General features: G+C 44.3%; 2 protein-coding genes across 6 annotated transcripts in view; one reads left to right on the top strand and one right to left on the bottom strand.

Annotated features, from left to right (window-relative positions):
* LOC129853198 (small G protein signaling modulator 1-like) overlaps positions 1–2,988 on the top strand; it is a 98,182-nt gene extending 95,194 nt beyond the window's left edge. For all 4 annotated transcript variants that reach the window (XM_055918957.1, XM_055918953.1, XM_055918954.1 and 1 more), the window contains one exon: positions 21–2,988. In XM_055918957.1, the coding sequence (XP_055774932.1) occupies positions 21–109 (89 nt within the window). In that variant the 3' untranslated portion in view covers positions 110–2,988. The remainder of the gene's footprint in view (positions 1–20) is intronic.
* A 3,436-nt stretch (positions 2,989–6,424) lies between these two features.
* Positions 6,425–26,946, bottom strand: LOC129853200 (kinesin-like protein KIF27). 2 transcript variants are annotated; one of them, XM_055918959.1, is made up of 15 exons: positions 26,663–26,946; positions 26,070–26,381; positions 25,612–25,806; positions 24,532–25,460; positions 24,277–24,420; positions 23,967–24,137; positions 23,694–23,872; positions 21,959–22,089; positions 21,768–21,871; positions 17,672–17,734; positions 17,275–17,448; positions 16,915–17,130; positions 16,624–16,833; positions 7,764–7,962; positions 6,425–7,645 (listed from the first exon to the last, which is right to left on the bottom strand). In XM_055918959.1, the coding sequence occupies exons 2-15, from the start codon at positions 26,365–26,367 to the stop codon at positions 7,278–7,280; spliced, it is 3,381 nt and encodes a 1,126-aa protein (XP_055774934.1). In that variant the 5' UTR covers positions 26,368–26,381; positions 26,663–26,946; the 3' UTR covers positions 6,425–7,277. The 2 variants fall into 2 exon arrangements, with proteins under 2 accessions (XP_055774934.1, XP_055774933.1); XM_055918958.1 differs by having other exon boundaries at positions 26,070–26,946.
* Between the last annotated feature and the right edge of the window lie 63 nt (positions 26,947–27,009).

Raw genomic sequence — 27,009 nt, forward strand, 5'->3', positions numbered from 1 at the left:
CTTCTCTCGACTCCTTTCAGAAATGGCTGAGCATCACAACATCAAGCAGATCCTGACTCTGGCCCGGGACCTGGTGTGCAAGGTGCAGACTCTCATTGAGAACAAGTGATCTCCAGGAGCCATCCACTTCTCTTCCTTTATCCTCTTCCAGTTTCCGCTTAGTCTGTCTCAAGGCATCCCAGTCTGAACAGCTGCAACAGAACAGATAGATCAGGGTTGTGTTTATTAGGCACCAAACTGAAGAAATGGGACTGAAACAGGCAGGAACTACTTAGACTTGTCCTATAAGAAACGATCATTTTCATTTTCCTTCGCCAAATGTTTATAAATGTGTTCCATTGAGTGCCCTGGTGAACATGACCCAGATGCACTCAGATTAGGGGTCACCTCACATACTATTCTACACCACAGCCTTCTTCACAGGGTCACCACCATTGTTCACTATCTTCTCATCTATGGTGGCAGGTAACCTAGCGGTTAGAAGTTGACTAGGTGAAAAATCTGTCGATGTGCCCTTGAACAAGGCACTTAACCCTAATTGCTCCTGTAAGTAACTCTGGATAAGAGCATCTGCTGAATTACTAAAATATCAAATATATGTGAAACCAGCCAGGGTATACCATGTAATGCTATACCAGTACTTTGTCATTTCAGGTTTCGTCATGAAACACCAAGGGAATGATGACTTTTACCTCCAGTTATTCTGTCAGTGAAACAGTTTGGTTGATTTTTTATTAAACTGTGACACATATTTAGTCATAGGATTTGTATGCGGTATGCCTTGTAGACCTACTGTTGATTGAAGTGAGGTTAGTATATACATACACAGAGCTGGTTTCATAGACCTAGATACAAATATTTTACTCAAGAACTGAATATCAGTTAAACATAAATATGGACTATAGATAGTCCTAGAATATTTTAAGATGTGAAAGTTACCAAGTGCCATTCAGTACAGGAGTAGGCTTAACCTGGTCCAGTGAAACGTCCAAATGTTGGAGTTAAAACTCATATTAACAGACTCCGTCTGGAGCAGTAGTTTACCTGAGTAAATTACAGGTAGGGTACCAACCTACCTGATGTGCTAAAGGCCAGTGCAAGGAGCAAATTAGATCAGCTTAAATGTTATACTGTGTTGAATAAGTAGACTACCTTGCAAGTAACCCTGTCCCAAGTAAGTTGTTACTGAATGTAGTTTGGTAGGTACTGTAGGTGTTACCTTACAATCTATTTTGGAATTCCTTTAAACCAAAATTAAGTTAGATAATTAATTGGTTCCCTTAAAGCGGCAATCAGCAGTTGAAACAATAATAAAGTATACCCACTCCCCCCCACCAAACCCGTTTCGCTAAAAAGCTGAGGGATAGGGCTGGAGAAATGTAATCACTCTCAAATTGATAGACAGAGCTATGGATGGAAGTACTGACCATCCATGATATCTACATTCTAGCTTTAATCATGTTTTGAGGCCATATAGTGTTTGTTTATATTTACTGGGTTCTGATGGGCGATGACAGTTAAACTAAGCTCCTGAGGCTTTTATAAGTTATATTTTTCGAAAATAAATGGGTGCATATCATTAATTTATACGTTTAAAAAAAATGGATGTAGCAACCTCATATTGCCCTTAAGAAGGGTAAAATGGTTCATTTTTACATAAAGACACGAAAAGCCAAGACACATATGTTTTCTTTGCTCTGTGGTTTAATTAGGTGTGAAATAGGAAATCATTTTATGGATTTCTTAATTCAGGAAATAAGAACATCAGTTTTTCCTCTTCCTTTCATCTCAGACTAAATCACGTGTTTCTATGTCATCTGTATTTGCTAAACTCTCATTGTAGTCAGGTCCTATCAGAGACATGCCACTGTTCTGTATACCCTGTAAATCTGTGTGTATGGTCATGACGTGTGGCACTGCACACTGTTAGGAGTCATGAATCTGTTGAAACCATGACGGCAATTTAGTAATGGGCAGTGTTTTGATTATTTCCCATATTCTGCCTTGTTTGTCTATTCTATATTATGTCTGTATACCGTTGTGCGTGAATTGTACTGTAAGGAGAACTAAACAAATAAGGCCAATCTAATCCTAGTCAAAACTTATATTTATGACTAAGAACAACTTGTGATTGTACATGTGACTTATAGTTGTCTGGGCAGAAATGGATACAAAAAGCAACAAAAAGCTATTTAACTGTGCTCTGATTTCTTATTCCATTATTTATATATTCCAGTCAGCCACTGTGTATTATGTACATTGTGTGGCTTTCTCAGTACCTTGTATAGTCTTATGGCATTTTATGTTCATCTGTTTTTTTAAATCAAATTCATGTTTTTTTGTTGTTGTTTTGGAGAAGTGCTTGGCCTGGCCACCAAAATAAATGTGTATTTGCAGAGATGAGGAGAACTAAGAATAGAGTCCAAAGAATGTCAAATTCAGTCTTGCTTTAAAAGTTGGAATATGACGATGAATACCATATAACATAGCCCACCCATTGTGCTCTGTAACAATGTTTGCCAATTCAACAGTTGGGTGGATGCTGAGATCTCTGGCCAGTAGGATTAAGATAATATCGATATGAATGAATCTAAAAACAGGTGAAGTATTAGGGGTGTATTACTTTATCTTGATGTAGCCTCGCTGTTGAGATTTATGCAAGGGATTGTGTGCTTTCATTCCCTTAAATGATTATATCTCCTGAATCCCCATTCCTGTTTTTCATTGCCTAGGTAGAACATCACTTCAGTTTTACCAGTGTTGTTTCATGAATGTGTTATGCCTTGAGTGTTGGTGGTTGTCTGTGAATGCAAAGTGCTTTATGTTACACCAGAATAAGAATTATTCTGGTGTAATGAATTGTATTATCTTGTAACATGTATTTACTTGCTAACATATTTATTTATTCATTAAGTTTCTGCTTTTGTATGTAAAACTAATATACTTGATATTTTGTGGTCGGTAATAAACAAAATATATTGAAAAAAATCTTCAAAAAAGAAATGAATAACAAAATGATATATATACATACAGTATATATATATATATATATATATATATATATATATATATATATATATATATATATATATATATATATATATATATATACACACACACACATACATATACAGTTGAAGTCGGAAGTTTACATACACTTAGGTTGGAGTCATTAAAACTAGTTTTTCAACCACTCTACAAATTTCTTGTTAACAAACTATAATTTTGGCAAGTCGGTTAGGACATCTACTTTGAGCATGACACAAGTAATTTTTCCAACAATTGTTTACAGACAGATTATTTCACTGTATCACAATTCCAGTGTGTCAGAAGTTTTACATACACTATTTTACTGTGCCTTTAAACAGCTTGGAAAATTTCAGAAAATGATGTCATGGCTTTAGAAGCTTCTGATAGGCTAATTGACATAATTTGAATCAATTGAAGGTGTACTTGTGGATGTATTTCAAGGCCTACCTTCAAACTCAGTACCTCTTTGCATGACATCATTGGAAAATCAAAAGGAATTAGCCAAGACCTCAGAAAAAAATGGTAGACCTCCACAAGCTTGGTTCATCCTTGGGAGCAATTTCCAAACACCTGAAGGAACCACGTTCATCTGTACAAACAATAGTATGCAAGTATAAACACCATGGGACCACGCAGCCGTCATACCACTCAGGAAGGAGACGCGTTCTGTGTCCTAAAGATAAACGTACTTTGGTGCGAAGTGCAAATCAATCCCAGAACAACAGCAAAGGACCTTGTGAAGATGCTGGAGGAAACAGGTACAAAAGTATCTATATCCACAGTAAAACAAGTCCTATATCGACATAACCTGAAGGCCGCTCAGCAAGGAAGAAGCCACTGCTCCAAAACTGCCATAAAAAAGCCAGACTACGGTTTGCAACTGCACATGGGGACAAAGATCATACTTTTTGGAGAAATGTCCTCTGGTCTGATGACACAAAAATAGAACTGTTAGGCCATAATGACCATCTTTATGTTTGGATGAAAAATGGGGAGTCTTGCAAGCCGAAGAACACCATACCAACCGTGAAGCACAGGGGTGGCAGCATCATGTTGTGGGGGTTCTTTGCTGCAGGAGGGACTGGTGCACTTCACAAAATAGATAGCACCATGAGGAAGGAAAATTATGTAGATATATTGAAGCAACATCTCAAGACATTAGTCAGAAAGTTAAAGCTTGGTCGCAAATGGGTCTTCCAAATGGACAATGACCCCGAGCATACTTCCAAAGTTTTGGCAAAATGGCTTAAGGACAACAAAGTCAAGGTATTGGGAGTGGCCATCACAAAGCCCTGACCTCAACCCCATAGAAAATTTGTGGGCAGAACTGAAAATGCATGCGCGAGCAAGGAGGCCAACAAACCTGACTCAGTTACACCAGCTCTGTCAGGAGGAATGGGCCAAAATTCACCCAACTTATTCTGGGAAGCTTGTGGAAGGTTACCCGAAACATTTGACCCAAGTTAAACAATTTAAAAGCAATGCTACCACATACTAATTGAGTGTATGTAAACTTCTGACCCACTGGGGATGTGAAATAAAAGCTGAAATAAATCATTCTTCTATTCTTCTATTAATCATTCTTCTATTAATCTTAAAATAAAGTGGTGATCCTAACTAACCTAAGACAGGGAATTTTTTCAATGATTAAATGTCAGGAATTGTGAAAAACTGAGTTTAAATGTATTTGGCTAAGGTGTATGCAAACTTCCAACTTCAACTGTATATTAAAGTATATACAGTGGGGAGAAGTATTTGATACACTGCTGATTTTGCAGGTTTTCCTACTTACAAAGCATGTAGAGGTCTGTAATTTTTATCATAGGTACACTTCAACTGTGAGAGACAGAATCTAAAACAAAAATCCAGAAAATCACATTGTATGATTTTTAAGTAATTAATTTGCATTTTATTGCATGACATAAGTATTTGATCACCTACCAACCAGTAAGAATTCCGGCTCTCACAGACCTGTTCGTTTTTCTTTAAGAAGCCCTCCTGTTCTCCACTCATTACCTGTATTAACTGCACCTGTTTGAACTCGTTACCTGTATAAAAGACACCTGTCCACACACTCAATCAAAAATTGTAGACCTGCACAAGGCTGGGATGGGCTACAGGACAATAGGCAAGCAGCTTGGTGAGAAGGCAACAACTGTTGGCGCAATTTTTAGAAAATGGAAGAAGTTCAAGATGACGGTCAATCACCCTCGGTCTGGGGCTCCATGCAAGATCTCACCTCGTGGGGCATCAATGATCATGAGGAAGGTGAGGGATCAGCCCAGAACTACACGGCAGGACCTGGTCAATGACCTGAAGAGAGCTAGGGCCACAGTCTCAAAGAAAACCATTAGTAACACACTACGCGATCATGGATTAAAATCCTGCAGCACACGCAAGGTCCCCCTGCTCAAGCCAGCGCATGTCCAGGCCCGTCCGAAGTTTGCCAATGACCATCTGGATGATCCAGAGGAGGAATGGGAGAAGGTCATGTGGTCTGATGAGACAAAAATAGAGCTTTTTGGTCTAAACTCCACTCGCCGTGTTTGGAGGAAGAAGGATGAGTACAACCCCAAGAATACCATCCCAACCGTGAAGCATGGAGGTGGAAACATCATTCTTTGGGGATGCTTTTCTGCAAAGGGGACAGGACGACTGCACCGTATTGAGGGGAGGATGGATGGGGCCATGTATTGCAAGATCTTGGCCAACAACCTCCTTCCCTCAGTAAGAGCATTGAAGATGGGTCGTGGCTGGGTCTTCCAGCATGACAACGACCCGAAACACACAGCAAGGGCAACTAAGGAGTGGCTCCATAAGAAGCATCTCAAGGTCCTGGAGTGGCCTACCCAGTCTCCAGACCTGAACCCAATAGAAAATCTTTGGAGGGAGCTGAAAGTCCGTATTGCCCAGCGACAGTCCCGAAACCTGAAGGATCTGGAGAAGGTCTGTATGGAGGAGTGGGCCAAAATCCCTGCTGCAGTGTGTGCAAACCTGGTCAAGAACTACAGGAAACGTATGATCTCTGTAATTGCAAACAAATGTTTCTGTACCAAATATTAAGTTCTGCTTTTCTGATGTATCAAATACTTATGTCATGCAATAAAATGCAAATTAATTACTTAAAAATCATACAATGTGATTTTCTGGATTTTTGTTTTAGATTCCGTCTCTCACAGTTGAAGTGTACCTATGATACAAATTACAGACCTCTACATGCTTTGTAAGTAGGAAAACCTGCATAATCAGCAGTGTATAAAATACTTCTTCTCCCCACTGTATATATATTAAATGGTATATGTAATTTTCCAATTGCCTTTCTAATGTAGCTTTATTTCTGCATCTCATCTTGAGAACTACATTACACAGGCATGAATTACGGCTCCAACAAGAATGACGTTTTGAATATATATTTTTTTATTTTGAGGCCTACTGGATCCTAAAGCTTTTTGTTTTGCAACAAAAACTGTTTGAGGGGTGGTGGTGGATCACTAGCCTTGTGTGTCAGCCATGCTACTTGAGATCAGACTAAAATTTGTGGGAATATGATATAAGACCAATATATTAGTTATATACATGTATAAGTTATATTTTTCAAGAATCAATGGGTATCTGTAATTAAAATGACCATTGGACAGCAGTAACTATTGTAAGTTGCACCTTTAACATTAAACAGGAGTCTGCAAAGACAAATGTAGATTGAATTGGTGAATTATGCAAATAAACAGGTTTGATCCAATCAATTTGATGTCAACAGTTGTTCAACACTTAAATAACCAAAACCACACACAAAGAAAGAGTAAATCACAGGTAAATTATATTGCATGAATGACCAGTGGCTTGCTTTAGAGTTTGGAGTGGCCCGAGGGTCTAGAACACAGCCAACACACTATCTTATAAACAAAGAAATCTTTAAAAGTAAAATAATTTAAACATTAAAAAAACATTTCTAATACACATTATTTTGATATCAATTTAGCTGTGGGCTCATCTATCTCTGACTAACTGATGAGTCTGCAGTTTGAAGTGCAATTCAGTCAGACTTTAGTGGTGTAAAGTGCAGAGAGGGTTTTCACTCCGTGGAATCATTTGACGTGTCTCAACAGTTTCACAGTTAGTGGCTTCTGTTCCTTGTCTCCTCTCCTTCATCCACATTGATCTTATTTGACTTAGATTCACCTGACCTCTTCTTCTAGATCAGTGTGGACGAATGAAAAAAGTGGTTGATATGTGCTCGAGCCTCCTGGTCAGTAAGTGTTTCTGGGCACTTCAATGGAGTCCTCCTGGAATGAGCCTCTACTGGCCCTCATGGTAGAGCGCACCCTAGTGCTGCGGGGGTCAGAGGGTGAGAGCTGCCTCAGCTCCCTACGGGACAGACGGACAGGGGCCAGCTCCACTCTGGGAGTCTGCAGGCTGGGGCTGTCCCCTGCTCCATCACTGGCCCCCTTCCTGCCCTGAGTCTGCAGGTCTGGAGCCTGGGGGGGGAGCGATTTGGTGACCAGCTCTCGGAGCTTCCTCTTCAGCTCACGACTGGAGCTCTTATAGAAGAACAGGTCTCTCTCCAGCTGCTGCAGCCTAGCCTGGACCGCCTGACCACTGTTCCCTGAGCCTCCCTCTACACACAAACAGAAAATTAGCAGTGAGAATACTGTAAAACACACAATGAAAGGGCAGGAATTACCACACTCTCAAACATTTCCCACATTGATGCATACACACACACAGACACGGACCTCGGCACTGCTGCAGTAGTAACTGTATGCTATGTTGGTGCTCTCGATGCTGCTCAGTGAGCCGCCGGTCTGTGTCCAGAGTGAGGCGCTGTAGAGCTGCCTCCATCTCCCTGGTCACTGCCTCCTGCTCTCCACTCTGCAGCTCCAGCTCTTCACAGCGCAGCTGCAGCTGCTGCTCCGACTCCCTCAGACACACCACCTGGAGGGGCCAAGGGAATGCTTTCAACATTTGCCAGCTTAGTAGGAGGCTAATGGAAGGTTAGGAGTGTAGTACCATACCACCCTGCATACCACTACTGGCTTGCTTCTGAAGCTAAGCAGGGTTGGTCCTGGTCAGGCCCTGGATAGGGGACCAGATGCTGCTGGAAGTGGTGTTGGAGGGCCAGTAGGAGGCACTCTTTCCTCTGGTCTAAAAAATATCCCAATGCCCCAGGGCAGTGATTGGGGACACTGCCCTGTGTAGGGTGCCGTCTTTCGGATGGGACGTTAAACGGGTGTCCTGACTCTCTGAGGTCATTAAAGATCCCATGGCACTTATCGTAAGAGTAGGGGTGTTAACCCCGGTGTCCTGGCTAAATTCCCAATCTGGCCCTCAAACCATCATTGTCACCTAATAATCCCCAGTTTACAATTGGCTCATTCATCCCCCTCCTCTCCCCTGTAACTATTCCCCAGGTCGTTGCTGCAAATGAGAATGTGTTCTCAGTCAACTTACCTGGTAAAATAACGGTAAAAAAATAAAAAAATAAAAAAAATAAAAAAATAAAATAAATAGTGGATGTCTTATTTTGGCCTACGTAGAACTTTGAGATTACTCTGACATGAAAAGCACTATACAAATGAAATGTATTATTATCATCATCATCTCTTGAACCAGTCCCACTTCTGAGCCAAACCTTTTTCAAACTCTTAAAATCTCAATCCCAGCCCCCCAGCCTTTCCTCAAATGAGGGTTCTAATGCAGTGTACTGTCGACCAGATACCACTTTGTTGTAGGCATCACCTAGTTCTCCCTTTGTGGGCGTTTATCCGAAACAGCATGCATAATAGCATGTTCCACTATCCAGTACAGTCTCAAAGCTGACTAGGCTAGCGAGAACCTCCCTCTCCCGATTGGTTATCACAAAGCGAAGTCTCTGACGCTCATCAGATGTGGCAGGGCTTGCAAACCATAACAGACTACAAAAGGGAAGGACAGCCAAGAGCGGCCCAGTGACACAAGCCTACCAGACGAGCTAAACTACTTACATGCTCGCTTCGAGGCAAATAACACTGAAACATGTATGAGAGCACCAGCTGTTCCGGAAGACTGTGTGATCACGCTCTCCGCAGCCGATGTGAGTAAGACCTTTAAACAGGTCAACATTCACAAGGCCGCAGGGCCAGACAGATTACCAGGACGTGTACTGCGAGCATGCACTGACCAACTGGCAAGTGTCTTCACTGACATTTTCAACCTCTCCCTGTCCGAGTCTGTAATATCAACATGTTTCAAGCAGACCACCATAGTGTTCTTGGGCACAGGGACTAAGGTAACCTGCTTAAATTACTACCGACCCGTAGCACTCACGTCCGTAGCCATGAAGTGCAAAGGCTGGTCATGACTCACATCAACACCATTATCCCAGAAACCCTAGACCCACTCTAATTTGCATACCGCCCTAACAGATCCACAGATGATGCAATCTCTATTGCACTCCACACTGCCCTTTCCCACCTGGACAAAAGGAACATCTATGTGAGAATGCTATTCATTGACTACAGCTCAGCGTTCAACACCATAGTGCCCTCAAAGCTCATCAAGGGACCCTGGGACTAAACACTTCCCTCTGTAACTGGATCCTGGACTTCCTGACGGGCTGCCCCCATGTGGTAAGGGTAGGTAACAACACATCCGCCACACTGATCCTCAACACGTGCCCCTCAGGGGTGCGTGCTCAGTCCCCTCCTGTACTCCCTGTTCACTCATGACTGCACGGCCAGGCACGACTCCAACACCATCATTAAGTTTGCCGATGACAACAGTGGTAGGCCTGATCACCGACAACGACGAGACAGCCTATAGGGAGGAGGTCAGAGACCTGGCCGTGTGGCGCCAGGACAACAACCTCTCCCTCAACATGATCAAGATAAAGGAGATGATTGTGAACTACATGAAAAAGAGGACCGAGCACGCCCCCATTCTCATCGACAGGGCTGTAGGGGAGCAGGTTGAGAGCTTCAAGTTCCTTGGTGTCCACATTACCAACAAACTAACATAGTCCAAGCACACCAAGACAGTAATGAAGAGTGCACAACAAAACCTATTCGCCCTTAGGAGACTGAAAAGATTTGTCATGGGTCCTCAGATCCTCAAAACTTTCTACAGCTGCACCACCGAGAGCATCCTGACTGGTTGCATCACTGCCTGGTATGGCAACTGCTCGGCCTCCGACCGCAAGGCACTACAGAGGGTAGTGCGAACGGCCCAGTACATCACTGGGGCCAAGCTTCCTGCCATCCAGGACCTCTATACCAGGCGGTGTCAGAGGAAGGCCCTAAAAATTGTCAGACTCCAGCCACCCTAGTCATAGACTGTTCTCTCTGCTACCACATGGCAAGCGGTACCGGAGTGCCAAGTCTAGGTCCAAAAGGCTTCTTAACAGCTTCTACCCCCAAGCCATAAGACTGCTAAACAGTTAATCAAATGGCTAACCGGACTATTTGCATTGACCCCCACCCTCTTCTACACCGCTACTACTCTCTGTTGTTATCATCTATGCATAGTCACTTTAATAACTCTACCTACATGTACATATTACCTCAACTAACTGGTGCCCTCACACATTGACTATGTACAGGTACCCCCTTGTATATAGTCTCACTATTGTTATTTTACTGCTGCTCTTTAATTACTTGTTACTTTTATTTCTTATTCTTATCCATATTTTTTTAAACTGCATTGTTGGTTAGGGGCTCGTAAGTAAGCATTTCACTTAAAGGTCTACATCTGTTGTATTTGGCGCATGTGGCTAATAAAATTTGATTTGCATCTGATTTGAACTTTGCACAACTCTGGTCGTATCGCTCGCCAATGGTCAAAAAGGTTTCTTCATGTGGCCTCCTTCTTTCGAAAATGAGTGAATTACGGAATTACGAGCCCGGGTATGGGCGAGGGGACGGACGTAAAGTTAAACTGTGTAGGGTGCCGTCTTTCGGATGGGACGTTAAACGGGTGTCCTGACTCTCTGAGGTCATTAAAGATCCCATGGCACTTATCGTAAGAGTAGGGGTGTTAACCCCGGTGTCCTGGCTAAATTCCCAATCTGGCCCTCAAACCATCATGGTCACCTAATAATCCCCAGTTTACAATTGGCTCATTCATCCCCCTCCTCTCCCCTGTAACTATTCCCCAGGTCGTTGCTGCAAATGAGAACGTGTTCTCAGTCAACTTACCTGGTAAAATAACGGTAAAAAAATTAAAAAAATTTAAAAAACTGTCGCCCTCATTGAGTGGATGGATGGCCAACGTGATGAGCTCATCCTAGGCAGCAACATGATAAAACACCTCATCAGGGAGCTGAAGACGACCGGTGACTTCTGGGAGAAGATGTCATCATCTGAACACAATGGAGATGACAAACTGTTCCGTCTGCTGGCTAATGTAGAGAGATGGAAAGGGACAGAAATGCCGGGAAAGAGTGGGCACGGTAAGGCTGAAGCGGGCGGTCACATTGGAGCCCATGCAGGAAAATGTTGTCTGTGGCCGGTTGTGTACGCCTCAAAATGTATCTGCGGGCAGTGCTGTCGTTATTGAGCCTACGAGGGCACGCTCAAGACTGAAAAACGTTCTAGTGGGGAGAACAGTAGTGACATTGTGGAGCGATGGCTGGGTCCCTGTCAAAGTTATCAATCCCTCACCAAAGCCAGTAAGAGTGAGACGCAATGCCAAGATAGCGGACGTTTTTCCTTGCATGGCATTAAAGGACTTTGACACTGACTACATAGATGGGCCCACTGTCGAACCGGTCCCCCTGGTGCAGCAGATATACAAAATGGATGACAATCAAGACTTTGACAATGGCAGTGGAGATAGCTTGACCGTTAACAGTGCCGTAAAACCGCACAGAGTGACAAGTGAGGTGTTGCACGATTTAGGGCTAGGAGACATTGACATTGAGTCCACTCAGTTATCGCAACAGTGTAAGGCCCAGCTAGTTCAGCTTATAGCCCACTACGAGTGTATCTTCTCCCGTAACAAACTTGATTGCGGGAAGGCTACTGGATATGTCCATCGCATCAGACTCAGTGACACTAAACCTTTTAGGCTACCTTACCGTAGGCTCTCCCCTAACCATTATGACAAGCTCAGGCAGGCCTTGGATGAGATGGAAGAGCGAGAGATAATCAGAAAATCCAGCAGTGAGTATGCCTCCCCGCTCGTGCTGGTCTGGAAGAAATCTGGTGATCTGAGACTGTGTACAGACTTCCGATGGCTCAATGCTCGCACAGTAAAGGATGCTCACCCTCTACCTCACCAAGCTGATGCTCTGGCGGCCCTGGGTGGCAATGCATTCTTTTCTACAATGGATTTGACCTCAGGCTACTACAATGTGGAGGTGCACGAAGACGACAAGAAGTTTACAGCCTTCACTTCTCCTTTTGGGTTATACGAATATAACCGTCTTCCACAAGGACTATGCAACAGCCCAGCTACATTCATGAGGATGATGTTGAGCATTTTTGGGAATCAAAATGTTTCTAGCATTCTATGCTACCTGGACGATGTGCTGGTCTTTCCCCCGACTGAAGAACTTGGATTGCAATGCTTCTCAAGGCCCATAATCTGAAATTGGCTCCAAAGAAATGCCCTTTCATGAAGAGGTCAGTGCGGTTCTTGGGGCATGTCATCGGTGAAGGAGGTGTGGCCACAGACCCAGAAAAAGTGAAGGCTATTGCAGGGATGACAGAGAAGGATCTCACGGTCCTTTCTCGGAATGATAGTCTATTATCAGCAGTTCATTGAGGGGTGCTCCACCGTCGCTAAGCCGCTGCATGGGTTGACAACTGGGACGAAGGCACCACGCCATGGGAAAGGAAAGAGAAAAAGAGGAATACATAGGAAACTCACAGCAGCAGACTGGACTGGTGAGTGCAAACAGGCCTTTAGTCAGTTGAAACAAGCTCTCCTCGATCAGGTCATGCTAGCCCACCCTGATTTTAGTAGACCTTTCTTGCTGTCTGTAGACGCATCTAGTAATGGATTAGGTGCTGTCCTCTCCCAAGTGCCAGAGGATGGGTCTGCAGCCAGGCCCGTAGCATTCGCTAGCAAATCTCTTACTTATGCACAGTCAAAGTATCCTGCCCATAGGTTAGAGTTTTTTGCTTTACGCTGGGTAGTCTGTGAGAAGTTTAGTCATTGGCTAAGGGGCAAGCCTTTTACTGTATGGACAGACAACAACCCATTAACATACATCCTGTCCAAGCCGAAAATTGGACACCTGTGAACAGAGATGGGTTGCTAAACTCGCTCCATTCGAGTTTGACATAAAGTACATCCCCGGTCCCAAAAATGTCATTGCTGATGCACTCAGTAGACAGCCATTTGTGCAGCCGAGCGCTCTCCACCGTATCACAAGGGTTCCATACAAGGCCTTGCTGGAAGAAGCTGCGGGAGTACATGCTGAAAAGGTGCAAAATGTGTTCCGCTGGTCGAACCACCCATTCGACCTCGAAAGCTGCTCACCGTCAATTGAGGCAGATGCCTGTGAAATTGTCATGGACTGCCAAACTACCTCCTATCCTTCTCCTGGTTCGCTGTCAAAGGAAGCGGTGTCAGCAGTCCTGAGGTCGCTAGAGGAGGCTGGTCTACAGAACTGTGCACTGCTACTGCCTCAGCTCACTCAGTCACTGGTGCCATCTGAGATGTCAGATGTGAGAGTGCTGTCCCGTGATGACCTGATATCAAAGCAGCGCCAGGATGATGCACTAGCCAGAGTTGTCTTCTACGTGGACAGGGGCCGTAGACCTTCTAGGATGGAACGTGGCCATGAACCAATCGAGGCTCTGCGGATTCTGAAGACCTGGGAGAAGCTCACTCTGAAAATGGGTGTACTAAATCGCGTTACCAAACGTTTGCTGTCAAAGAGGAAGACGTATCAGTATGTAGTACCCACCTCAATGAGGGCGACAGTTTTGAAGGGTGTCCACGATGAAGCCGGTCATCAGGGGCAACAGCAGACGTTGTACTTGACGAGACAGAGGTTCTTCTGGCGTGGTCTGGAGTCGGATGTGAGAGAGTATGTCAAGACCTGCAAGAGGTGTGTGTTCAGTAAGGCCCCCGAGCCAGAGGCCAGAGCTCCACTGGAGAACATCATCACGACTGAGCCCCTCGAGTTGGTGTGTGTGGACTTCTGGTCTGCTGAAGACTCCAACAACAAGTCCTTGGATGTTCTGGTCGTCACTGATCATTTTACTAAGATGGCCCATGCCTTCAGGTGTCCGAACCAATCAGCTAAAGCAGTGGCCCTTCAGCTGTGGAACAACATCTTCTGTGTGTATGGTTTTCCTCGTCGTATCCACTCCGACCAAGGGGCCAACTTTGAAAGTAAATTGATTGCTGAGTTGTTGAGTGCTGCAGGAGTCCAGAAGTCGCACACAACTCCCTACCATCCGATGGGGAACGGGGGAGTCGAAAGGTTCAATAGAATGCTGGGAAACATGATCAGGGCTTTACCTACGAGAGCGAAGCACAGGTGGCCCCAGAAGCTGAAGTCGTTGACCTTCGCCTACAACTGTACAGTCCATGAAACCACGGGCCACGCCCCTTTCCAGTTGATGTTTGGGAGAATCCCACGTCTGCCTGTCGACATGATGTTTGGTACGGTGCTACAAGACTCAAATGTTGTAGACTATGACGAGTACATCAAGTCCCAGACGAGAGACCTGAGGGAGGCCATGGAGACTGTACAGGTGTCGGCAACCAAACAGCTGAAGAGGCATGCGGGCCTCTACAACAGGAAGATGAGAGGAGCTCCAGTGGAGGTCGGTGATCGGGTGCTGCTGGCGAATAAGGGTGAACGTGGAAAGAGGAAGCTGGCAGATCGCTGGGAGAACAACCTCTATATTGTTACGGAGAAGAATAGTGACATCCACATCTTCAAGATACAGCACATGTCGACTGGCCAGGAGAAAATGGTCCAATCTGATAATGCCTGTAAACTTCTTTCCTCTCCCTGACACTGCCTTAGAGAGACACCTAATACGGGAGACCGTGAGGATCAGAGTGAGGAGATGGAGGACTCATCCATGAACGATATACCAGAAATGGACATCGGTGAGAGGACTAGTGTGTGGGTATCAGAACAGACCTCGGAGGAAACACAGTCGGAGCCCTCTGAAAAAGAGATCCCAGATGTGCTGGAAGATGGGCCACTGGCGAGGGACCCTCAGAACTCACCACATTCTGAGGGTGCCACTGGTGGCACAAGCATGTCAGAGGTAACCTTTGGAGAAGAAATGTCCGAACCCTCTGAGGAAGAAAGGCATTCTGAAGATGCCGCTGGTTCCAGCAACAGTCACAGAACCCTTGACCTTGACTACCCATCGACTGTGGACAGTGACCCACCAATGGTGGTTGTAGTTGGACAGGTTAAACGTAATGATAACTCTGTTAGGACTGTCAGGTCAGGGGCTGGTCGGGTTAGGAAACGCCCAGTGAGACTCATTGAGACTATGCAGACAAAGAGGGTTTTTCATACAGATTTCATTAGAGTATCTGTGTGGGTGTAGGATTAGAATCAAAGTCTGTAGCCACCCCCCAAAAAATGTACTTTTAACTTTCAAGAGACCCCATGGAGGTAATGGGTCAGGGGTCATGTAGGCCAAGGTTTTTCTGTCTGAGGTTCTTATTGTCACTGAGTGTACTGAACATGTAACATGCATGTTTTCCTACGGGGTCTTTGAATTCCCCTAATTCTCTTTAGAGAATAGTCTTTGCACTGGAGTATTTGGTGACATATGTATTGCAAGGTATTGCATACCTCATTTAGTTTCTTTGTAGTATGCAAGTGTAATTCAGTAGGGGAGAATGTAACAGGGTTGGTTATGTTTCCACTTTCCTCTAAAGAAAGGTGTATTTAATGTTCAATCATTCTTATTGGTTAGTTCAACTCTGATGACAATAAGGTGTGTTGTGATTGGCCCCGCTTGCAGATAGGGGGAGATCGCGAACGTCAGGTTTTCCCAGTAGGAAAATGTGATGCAAGGGGTAGGTCACGTTCTGAATACTGTTTTCTATTTTCTACTTTACAATGTGTACAAGTTTGCTGTACGTTACTGATTTATACATGTGTGGGTATATGGTACCGGTTAGGGATTGAGGGGCTTTCTGGGATGTGCTTTGGCATATGATTGCTGTAAATAAGTGTGTTAGCTAGCATACACCGATGTCATGGTCACATAAGCCACTGCTAACACAGTTGTCTTCATGCTACAGATTTTGCCATCGACAGCCATCAATACCGTTAAGCCCTGCACAACTAACGTGCTGTTTCCCATTTAAATTTACACGTTATATTTTGTATTGTATTTTTGTATTTTGTTCACCCAGTAGGAAATTGTGATGCAAGGGATTTTGTCATCGACAGCCATCAACACTGTTAAGCCCTGCACAACTAACGTGCTGTTTCCCATTTAACAACAGAAATAAATGATGCTCAACTGGTACCACTGGCCGAAGTGATTTATTTTGAGAAAACACAACGCATGGAGAGTACATATACATCTGTTACATATGCAACCAATAAAATTTGATTTAGATTTAGTTTGGTCGCTCAAAGTAGTTTGTGGTGAGTGTGTGTGTGTGTGTTGGGACTCTGACCTTGTTGAAGTATTTGACCAACAGTGCAGAGGCCTCTGGAAGCGGCAGCTCCCTTAGCGCCCTCATGATGTCATCGTCTTCATCTCCATGGGCAGGGTTAGATGTGTCCCCGAGCTCTCTCTGTCTCTCCTGGATGGAACGGTTCTTAAACTCTACAGCAGCATCCAACGCCTCCAGGGCCTCCTCCAACTGCAGCAGAGCATGCTCCTCCTATACACACACACCATTGATCAGCCCCCTGCAATCAGAGTGACACCCAGCTGGAAGGAAGGTGGTAAACATTGAGCTCACCTCTGGCATGAGCACCCTGCCGTTTCTCAGCTGTGTGTCCAGGGTGTCCCTCCTCAGACGCAGGCTCTCCCTCTCCTTCAGCAGCTCCTCCATAGACACTCCACACAGCCCTGCTGCCGGGGAGGACAGTCTCCTCCTTACACCTCCTCTCTCCTCCAGCTCCTGATCCAAAGCTCCCAGACGAGCCGACACTCGCAGCAAGTCCTGACTCAGAGCCTGAGGAATACACATGAACGTACCCACACACACTTTCAATATCAGATAACAACACTGGAATGCTGTAACTTACACAAAAATATAATATACGTTTTTTTCCCCCAATACAATACTTTGGATTTCTATGCCCCGCTCTGTGTTTACCTGGCTGGAGCGGAGCCTCTTGATCTGCAGCTGTTTCCTCTCCTGGACACAGGCCTCTCGGTGCTGCAGCACTTCTTCTCTGTGCCTCAGCTCCTCCTCCAGCTCTTGCAGGCCCCTCCTCCTCTGCAGAGCACGCTCCTCCTCTTGCTCCAGCCACGTGCGTCTCTCAGGCAGCTAGGCATCATACACGGCCAAAACGAACACATCCACATTTCAAAACGCACAAACACAATTTGACTATTTTAAACTATGTTGAATATCCAAATGAGATCTAAGGAATCACCATGACTGCATGGTGAACAATGAAATAGCCTTTTTTGCCATAACAAACACAACATGCAGGGAGGGGCAGCCGAACCTAAACCTGTGATCATTTGCAGTTGTCATGTGGGCTCACCTTTTCCTCCGAGTCTTTACAGGCTCCATTTTGAAAGACAGCCATGTTGTCTGTCCCCAGGTCCTGCAACACAGCAGCATCAAACCCTTTAGCATGCTGTTCACATGCACATTACTACATTTGAAAAACAAAATGGCAGCCCCACCACTTGGTTTGCTATAAAGCTGAAGGATGGGACTGGAGAAATGTAACCACTTGCAAATTCATAGATGGAGCTACAGTTGAAGTCGGAAGTTTACATACACCTTGGCCAAATACATTTAAACTCAGTTTTTCACAATTCCTGACATTGAATCCTAGTAAAAAATCCCTGTCTTAGGTCAGTTAGGATCACCACTTTATTTTAAGAATGTGAAATGTCAGAATAATAGTAGAGAGAATGGTTTCTTTCAGCTTTAATTTCTTTCATCACATCCCCAGTGGGTCAGAAGTTTACATACACTCAATTAGTATTTGGTAGCATTGCCTTTAAATTGTTTAACTTGGGTCAAACATTTTGGATAGCCTTCCACAAGCTTCCCAGAATAAGTTGGGTGAATTTTGGCCCATTCCTCCTCAGTTACACCAGACAGAACTGGTGTAACTTAGTCAGGTTTGTAGGCCTCCTTGCTCGCACACGCTTTTTCAATTCTGTCCACAAAAATGCTCGTCCTTTGCTGTTGTTCTGGGATTGATTTGCACTTTTCGCACCAAAGTACGTTCATCGCTAGGAGACAGAACGCGTCTCCTTCCTGAGCGGTATGACGGCTGTATGGTCCCATGGTGTTTATACTTGCATACTATTGTTTGTACAGATGAACGTGGTACCTTCAGGCATTTGGAAATTGCTCCCAAGGATGAACCAGACTTGTGGAGGTCTACAAAAAAAATTCTGAGGTCTTTTGATTTTCCCATGATGTCAAGCAAAGAGGCACTGAGTTTGCTCCAAATGACTCAAATTATGTCAATTAGCCTATCAGAAGCTTCTAAAGCCATGACATAATTTTCTGGAATTTTCCAAGCTGTTTAAAGGCACAGTCAACTTAGTGTATGTAAACTGACCCACTGGAATTGTGATACAGTGAATTATAAGTGAAATAATCTGTCTATAAACAATTGTTGGAAAAATTACTTGTGTCATGCACAAAGTAGATGTCCTAACCGACTTGCCAAAACCATAGTTTGTTAACAAGAAATTTGTGGAGTGGTTGAAAAACGAGTTTTAATGACTCCAACCTAAGTGTATGTAAACTTCCGACTTCAACTGTATATGGATGCAAGGACTGAGAGTCTGATGTCAACAGTGGTTCTGTATTAACGCTCCTTGAATGGGTATCGCTATAAATAAAATGGGGCCAACATTTGACAGTGGGATAAAACATTTTTTTCAAAAAATTATAAATAAACAAATATAGGATTTTCATGCAGCTCCACATTTAGTTCCTCTCTAGGTTTCGGCCTTTACTAGGGAGTTTTTCCTAGCCACCGTGCTTCTACACCTGCATTGCTTGCTGTTTGGGGTTTTAGGCTGGGTTTCTGTACAGCACTTTGAGATATCAGCTGATGTACGAAGGGCTATATAAATAAATTTGATTTGATTTACTTGGACGAATAAAAGTGAATATATACAAATTGCCCTAGATCCACCTATAAAACAACCTAGGTCAGGACTATACATCCTTTAAGCAGAGTTCATACAGACACTGGAAAGTCACATTCAAAGACTTTTCTGTCACGATCGTCTTTATGTGGAAGAGAGGACCAAGGCGCAGCGTGATATAGATACATCTTCTTTTATTGAAGATGAACACGAAACGAAAGACACTGACAAACTATACAAAACAACAAACGACCGTGAAGCTATACAAACAAATAGTGCTGACACTACACAGACAATTATCCACAACCTACCTAATGCCTATGGCTGCCTAAAAATGGCTCTCAATGAGAGACAACGATAGACAGCTGTCTCTAATTGAGAACCCATCCAGGCAACCATAGACTTACCTAAACACCTACACTGAACACAACACCATACACTCTACAAAACCCCCTACACAATACACACACCCTAAACTAGACAAAAACACACAAACATCCCCCATGTCACACCCTGACCTAACTAAAATAATAAAGAAAATAAAGATAACTAAGGCCAGGGCGTGACATTTTCAGGGACTTTTTCTAGCACTTAATTATAATTTTGAAGGACATCAATGTTATACATTATAGAACCCCCCCCCCACACACACACAAAAAAATAGGCCTTTAACATTTACTATAAAAATAGTGCCGTTTCTAGGCCTTCCCAATGCATTGATATTGAAATGATTATGACATTCTACAATATGTGAGAATAATGTGGACATTGCCTGACTAAATAGATTGGATGCATGGATGGTGATTTTTCAGTAGCCTATGTGGCCGACGCAGGCACACACAATAAAGCCATGAATAGCGGTAGCATTAATCTCACCATCGCTATTTTTATAAAGTGACCAAAAACCAGGTTCCTTTTTTGATGTAAGGATTTGTATGGAAAGGCAAGTTGAAGCCAATATTATATGCTGTCGTCACCCTTCAATTGACGCGTCGGGAAACAAACAAGTGGCCCCATCTCTCACAAAAACTGATAAAAAATAAAATCACAGACAATTATAAGGGAACAGAAGAACTTACAAATTGGCTACAATAATTACAAGGACTTTTCAAGCACCAAATTGAGGAACTGTCTGATTATCAAGGTAAGCCTATTCCTGTACTTGAATTTCTGAGCAGACTGCAACAGATGATCAACATCAAGTCGCTAGGGAAATTAGATCTAACATGGATCCAGGCACAACTGTCTTCACATGCATAACGAATGAGACATCAAAATATTCTGGACATTCCTCATGAACAACCTTTTTCCAGTTCTTGGGCTGTTGTTGCATCATTTGATGATGTGTGAAAATACCGCAGCGTAACTAAATCAGCTGGACACCAAATGTGCATCCAACAAGTATTATGCATAATTATTAAAGAACCACGTTAATGACAGTGCATCCAACAAGTATTATGCATAATTATTAAAGAACCACGTTAATGACAGTATTAATTTAGGTTAAGAATCAAGGTAAAATGACTCGATTTGGCAATTGCATTTATTATTCAGGATTTGTGTGCCCATAAACTGTTTTCACCCCGTAACATACGACACCAAATGTTATGTAGTTACATTGCATTTCTGAGATCTCTATCCATCCAGGATAGATCGGATCGATGAGATCTCTATCGATCCAGGATTCAAGTTCAATGTCTAATTTAACCGATTAATGCTTAATATATTGCCACGTTCCTGACCTGTTTTCTGTTGTTTTGTATGTGTTTAGTTGGTCAGGACGTGAGCTGGGTGGGAATTCTATGCTGTGTGTCTAGTTTGTCTGTTTCTATGTCAGCCTAGTGTGGGTTCTCAATCAGAGACAGATGGTAGTCGTTGTCTCTGATTGAGACTCATATATAGGAGGCTTGTTTTGTGTTGGGATTTTGTGGGTGTTTGTTACCTGTCTCTGTGTTTGTGTTCTGCACCAGATAGGTCTGTATCGGTTTTGCACATTTGTTATTTTGTAGGTTGTTTGTAGTGTTTCACTTGTGTTTGTATTAAACATGTTTAACACTAGCCGCGCTGCATTTTGGTCCTCTCCTTCACCCCTGGAAGAAAACCTTTACATATATGATATCAACTACTTACACTGCCATAAATGCAAAGACAGAAAAGTTTTATCGCACACGATTTTGGACAAATCCGTCAAGACACCAAACATGACAAAGGATTAAACATAGGTTTTAAATCAACTCGTGAATTTTTATGAATATATCTATGATCCCCCTTATATCTTAACGTAATGGCATGAAAAAAATATCTATATTTTTATCAATGACTTATCAACAGCAGTTACAAGGAAAGGAAATCCTCACTGGTACCCTAGTTTATAGAAAGACCAAATGCTTTAAGACTGTTCAATGAGTGCTGTATAAATGCTTTATGACTGTTCTATGAGTGCTGTATAAATGCTTTATGACTGTTCTATGAGTGATGTATAAAATGTTCTCCGAATGTTGTATTGTTAGCACTGACCTTGGTCCTGTATAGATCCCTGGAGCCACTGGTCTGTGTCTCCGCCTGCTGTAGGCGCTGCAGATTCACTGTCTGACTCCGCCTCACTCTGTGCTCCTCGCGCTCTACGGAAGCACAGGCCGGGCTTAGCAATGAAACAGAAATGACAGGAAATATAAGACTCTTAAAGTGTCATATATCACTGTATTTACCTGTAGGGAGTTTTGACGGTTGAGGTAATTGGAGCCCATCCTGAATCTGGTTCAAATGAGTATTTTGCGTCTGGTTCTGGTTAAAACAGGCTGGGTTCGGTCTGCTCGTCCATGTGCGGTTCATAGAGCGCCTGCAATATAGATCAAAATTAAATAAGCATTGTGTCGTAAGGAAGCAGAACAATGACATAACTCAGAAGCAGGATATTATGGTATATTTCCACTGAGGATTTACCCCAGTGTTTTACCAAAAAGGCTCAGACTTTTGTGTTTCCACCTCCACGGCCCGGCTCCTGGGACTCACTGGGCCATGGCCTCAGTGGTCCTGCTCTGATTTGGGGCCAGGGCATGTCCGCTAAGGGCTTTTAGGGCGGCATTTACAAAACAATGGCTAACTATGAACATGGGTTTACACCTTTGACGGTTAACACCTTCTCACAAAGCAATTGTTTTGATTATGCAGATGTTGTTGATTCTGCTCTTAAAAAGTCCTCACTGTCAGCTCTAGCTATGTAAACACAATGTCCCTAGGATAACATCAGCTCTAGCTATGTAAACACAATGTCCCTAGGATAACATCAGCTCTAGCTATGGAAACACAATGTCCCTAGTATAACATCAGCTCTAGCTATGTAAACACAATGTCCCTAGGATAACATCAGCCCTAGCTATGTAAACACAATGTCCCTAGGATAACATCAGCCCTAGCTATGGAAACACAATGTCCCTAGTATAACATCAGCTCTAGCTATGTAAACACAATGTCCCTAGTATAACATCAGCTCTAGCTATGTAAACACAATGTCCCTAGTATAACATCAGCTCTAGCTATGTAAACACAATGTCCCTAGGATAACATCAGCCCTAGCTATGGAAACACAATGTCCCTAATATAACATCAGCTCTAGCTATGTAAACACAATGTCCCTAGTATAACATCAGCTCCAGCTATGGAAACACAATGTCCCTAATATAACATCATCCCTAGCTATGTAAACACAATGTCCCTAGTATAACATCAGCCCTAGCTATGTAAACACAATGTCCCTAGTATAACATCAGCCCTAGCTATGGAAACACAATGTCCCTAGTATAACATCAGCTCCAGCTATGGAAACACAATGTCCCTAGTATAACATCAGCCCTAGCTATGTAAACACAATGTCCCTAGTATAACATCAGCTCTAGCTATGTAAACACAATGTCCCTAGTATAACATCAGCCCTAGCTATGTAAACACAATGTCCCTAGTATAACATCAGCCCTAGCTATGTAAACACAATGTCCCTAGGATAACATCAGCTCCAGCTATGTAAACACAATGTCCCTAGTATAACATCAGCCCTAGCTATGTAAACACAATGTCCCTAGGATAACATCAGCCCTAGCTATGTAAACACAATGTCCCTAGTATAACATCAGCCCTAGCTATGTAAACACAATGTCCCTAGGATAACATCAGCCCTAGCTATGTAAACACAATGTCCCTAGTATAACATCAGCCCTAGCTATGTAAACACAATGTCCCTAGGATAACATCAGCCCTAGCTATGTAAACACAATGTCCCTAGTATAACATCAGCCCTAGCTATGTAAACACAATGTCCCTAGGATAACATCAGCTCCAGCTATGTAAACACAATGTCCCTAGTATAACATCAGGGTGTGTATACACTAGTGGAACAGCTGTTACAGTCTAAAAGCAGCATTACATTATTATATCAGTCTTTCTCACCTGAAAGCCTTACTCCCCCCTTGACCCTCCTCCTCCTCCTCCTCCTCCGCTTCCTCCTGTTCTCTTTGTGGGCAGATGACCTCGTCTCTCTCTTCTATCTGTGCCAGCAGCAGCTGACTGCGGGTCTTAAAGGCAGCCATCACCCTCTCCAACGAACAGGCCGGAGGACTAGTGTGGATCTGCATAAGAGACACACAAAGACAAACTTTGCCATTGTCGCACACACACACACACACACACACACACACACACACAGTTACTCTGGACACGTACCTTCCTTGTACCACAATGGCCTTGGCTGATCAGGGGAACACTGTGAGGTCTCTTCACAGACTTCCCAGAAGCCCCGGTTTCCAGCGAGGCTCCCGAGGATGCCATCCTGGAGGTCAGGAGGTCACCGCGGAGACGATCGATTAACAGCTGCTGCTCTACCAGCTGCTCGCTCTGCACACTCAAACAACGGAAAGCGTCAGTTGCCAACCAATGCAGAAATGCCCAATTCTATCTTTGGCTCTATGTTTCTCCATTTCTCATTATCCTCCAGCTCAGCTCAGAGTCTCTGTGTCACTCTCTCTCTCCTTACCTGTTTGCATCTGTGCTCCCTCTCCTCCTGTAAGGATTGGAGGTGTCTCTGTTTCTCCTGTAGCAGTGTCTGCACCTGCCTCTGCACCTGCTGCAGCTCTGCCTCCCTCTGGTCAAACACCTGCTCGTCTATAGCCAGAGTATCCTGATGGAGGGAAGGAGTGGGAGAGAGAGTTACAATTCATACCTCTAGTTAGAATACGGTGTAAAAATAGATAATAGTGAGGGAAAAAAGCTGAGAAACAGAGCCCACTACCTGGCACTTCCTGAGCTCTCGTCTGAGCTGGAGGATGGTGTTGTGGTGAGGCTTGTCCCCTGTGTCCCCCACAGGGTGCTGGTGATCAGTGTGGCAGGAATGGCTAAGCTCCTCGTGTCTCCCCAGCCATTCCTGCAAGCAGTGCTGCAGAGCAGGACTCAGGGTGGAACTCTGGAGCTCCTTCAATATGAAGGCAGCGTCCTGTGCAAGGCAGCAGTACTGGTGCTCCTCCACTAGGCCCACACCCCTGTGGTCACGCTCTTCCTGAGGGGTCTGTTTGGCGCTGTCAGTCATAAAGACCCCTCCCCCTGTCTTATCCCTCTTTCTCAGTGCCTCTCTCAGAGTCTGGACTTCCTGCTCCAGCTCCTCCACACGAGCCTCTCCAGGCTGCCAGCCCGGACATGCCCTGGCAGGACACAACCCAGGCTGGTTCTTCACGTGGCGTGCCCGTGAGGCAAACTGCAGCACGCTCAACGTCTCCGTGACATTGTGGTGGGAGGGGCTGACGCAGGCCACCATGAGTGTGTGGGCGGAGCCACCCAGTGAGTCCCGGAGGAGGCGTGTAATCTTGGCGTCACGGTACGGCACATGGTTGCCACGGCGATGGGGGTCAGAGAGTGCACGGATGACGTTGCCCAGAGCCAGCAAGCCGGTGTTAATGTGGACAGACTCTTTGAGGCGCAGGCCTGTGTTTCCAGTGCGCGCAGCCCGCTCCGACCCAGCCAGATCCACCAGATGGAGTTTAGAGGAGCGGACAGAGCCGTCGTTGTGGTTATGCTGCGTCAACTGCACGGTGACAATTGCGTGAGAGCGGCTGGAGCGCTCATTCATCTGAGTGGGGCCAGTGTGTCTCAGGGCATTGCCAGCCTCCAGGACACTCTGCAACTCCTCAGCTGAGGTAATCACAGTCTCTCTGGCCCCCACCACAACTGAAACACATTCATTTCAGTCAGATTCCTTACAGCATGTATGTTCACACCACCAGCCTCAGTATAACCTCTATCAACACTGTAAAACACAATGAATTCTGTCATACTGAAACCACACACACACCCTAGCACAGACAGTGAGGAGTGTTACCTGTGTTGCCCCTGTCGTCCTCTCTGATGTGTAGCTCTCTGTGTGCGGTGTGGAGCTCTAGCAGGTCCCTGAGCTCCTCCCGGTACAGTTCCACGTAGGACACCCTGACGTCTGCAGCCCTCCTCTCCCCCAGGAGCACAAACAGATCTGCTGCAACCTGACCAATGATCCCACTTTCCTCCTCCACCAGAGATGCTAACAAGGGTACAAGTATTACAGAGGGAGAGCAAGTTCCATGGTAAAAACACAAAAGCAGAGTTGTGACAATAAAAAGTGGCCTATAATCATAAAGTTCTCTGCATTTGCCTAAGGTTTTCCTCCTGCTCCAGTGACAGCTCAGAATCGTAGTGGTAGGAGATTATTCAAGGACTAATGTCCGAACATGATCATCCTTCAATGCACTTGTGGGTGTCTTCATGATGTCAAAGAGTACAGATAAGCTCATACTGTTAACTTACCAACATGTCCCCCGCAAAGGGTGTACGTCTTCCCAGAACCGGTTTGTCCGTAAGCGAACACTGTAGCATTGTAGCCGTCAACGAGGGATGCCACCAGAGGTTTGACACATGACTCGTAAAACTGATCCTGCGATGCAGTCGGTCCAAAGGCGTGGTCAAAAGAAAAGGTTCGGTCGCTTCCCAGCATCACCTGGGCGCTGTCGGGCACCACGCGCACACACACCTGATGATTGTGTAGCACCTCTTTGGGAAGCAAAGGTCTGATCCGAACAGCAACGCGCACACAGACTTCTCCCATGACCAAACAGGACGCTGGTAGCATTATAAACAAAATCAGTCACTGTACTTACCTCTATGGAGTTTCACACAGACACTCACTCCCTTTCCCTGAAGAACACATGTTTACAGAAAACAAAGTCTAACTTGCTCACTTCTTCAGCAACCACGACTTTCTCGCACTTCGGACGGTGAAGCGTAAAGTTGGCATATGGCGTTGATTAACAGTATTTGAAACAACAACGTTAAACTTCAACTAACCCTTGATTGCTGGGTTCGCTAATTACTGTAGCTAACTAGTTTTCCACAAATCTTACCGTCAGTCTCTGCTTTTGTTATTCTTCTCCGCTGATTTATGGCCGTTTTTTTGTCATCACTAGTTACTGCAGCCACAAAGTCATAAACCCCGCCTATTTCTACAATCTCTCTTCTTGAAATTGGATTTTAAACCTAACCCTAACTTTCACCAACCTGCTAACATTGTCTGACCCTAACCTTAAATTAAGACCAAGCTCATTTTGTTTTCTTGAATTTGTACGAAACAGACTTTGAGGCTGTAGTAACTAGTGAAAACGGTTTTTGTTGTCTCTCAGTTGCCATGGGATACCACCGACAAGTCAAAGAAAGCTCACGCTTTCTGTCCAAGAAAAGACACTTGTTGTCA

Source organism: Salvelinus fontinalis, chromosome 4, assembly GCF_029448725.1.
Source record: "Salvelinus fontinalis isolate EN_2023a chromosome 4, ASM2944872v1, whole genome shotgun sequence".
Classification (NCBI taxonomy): domain Eukaryota; kingdom Metazoa; phylum Chordata; class Actinopteri; order Salmoniformes; family Salmonidae; genus Salvelinus; species Salvelinus fontinalis.

Excerpts from the sequence above, each read along its gene's own strand:
- LOC129853200 (XM_055918958.1), bottom strand. The coding sequence starts at position 26,391 with ATGCTACCAGCGTCCTGTTTGGTCATGGGAGAAGTCTGTGTGCGCGTT. Across the intron at positions 23,873-23,966 it reads GCCATTGTGGTACAAGGAAG|ATCCACACTAGTCCTCCGGC; the intron begins GTACGTGTCCAG and ends TCTCTTATGCAG. Across the intron at positions 17,131-17,274 it reads AGAGGCTCCGCTCCAGCCAG|GCTCTGAGTCAGGACTTGCT; the intron begins GTAAACACAGAG and ends TGTATTCCTCAG.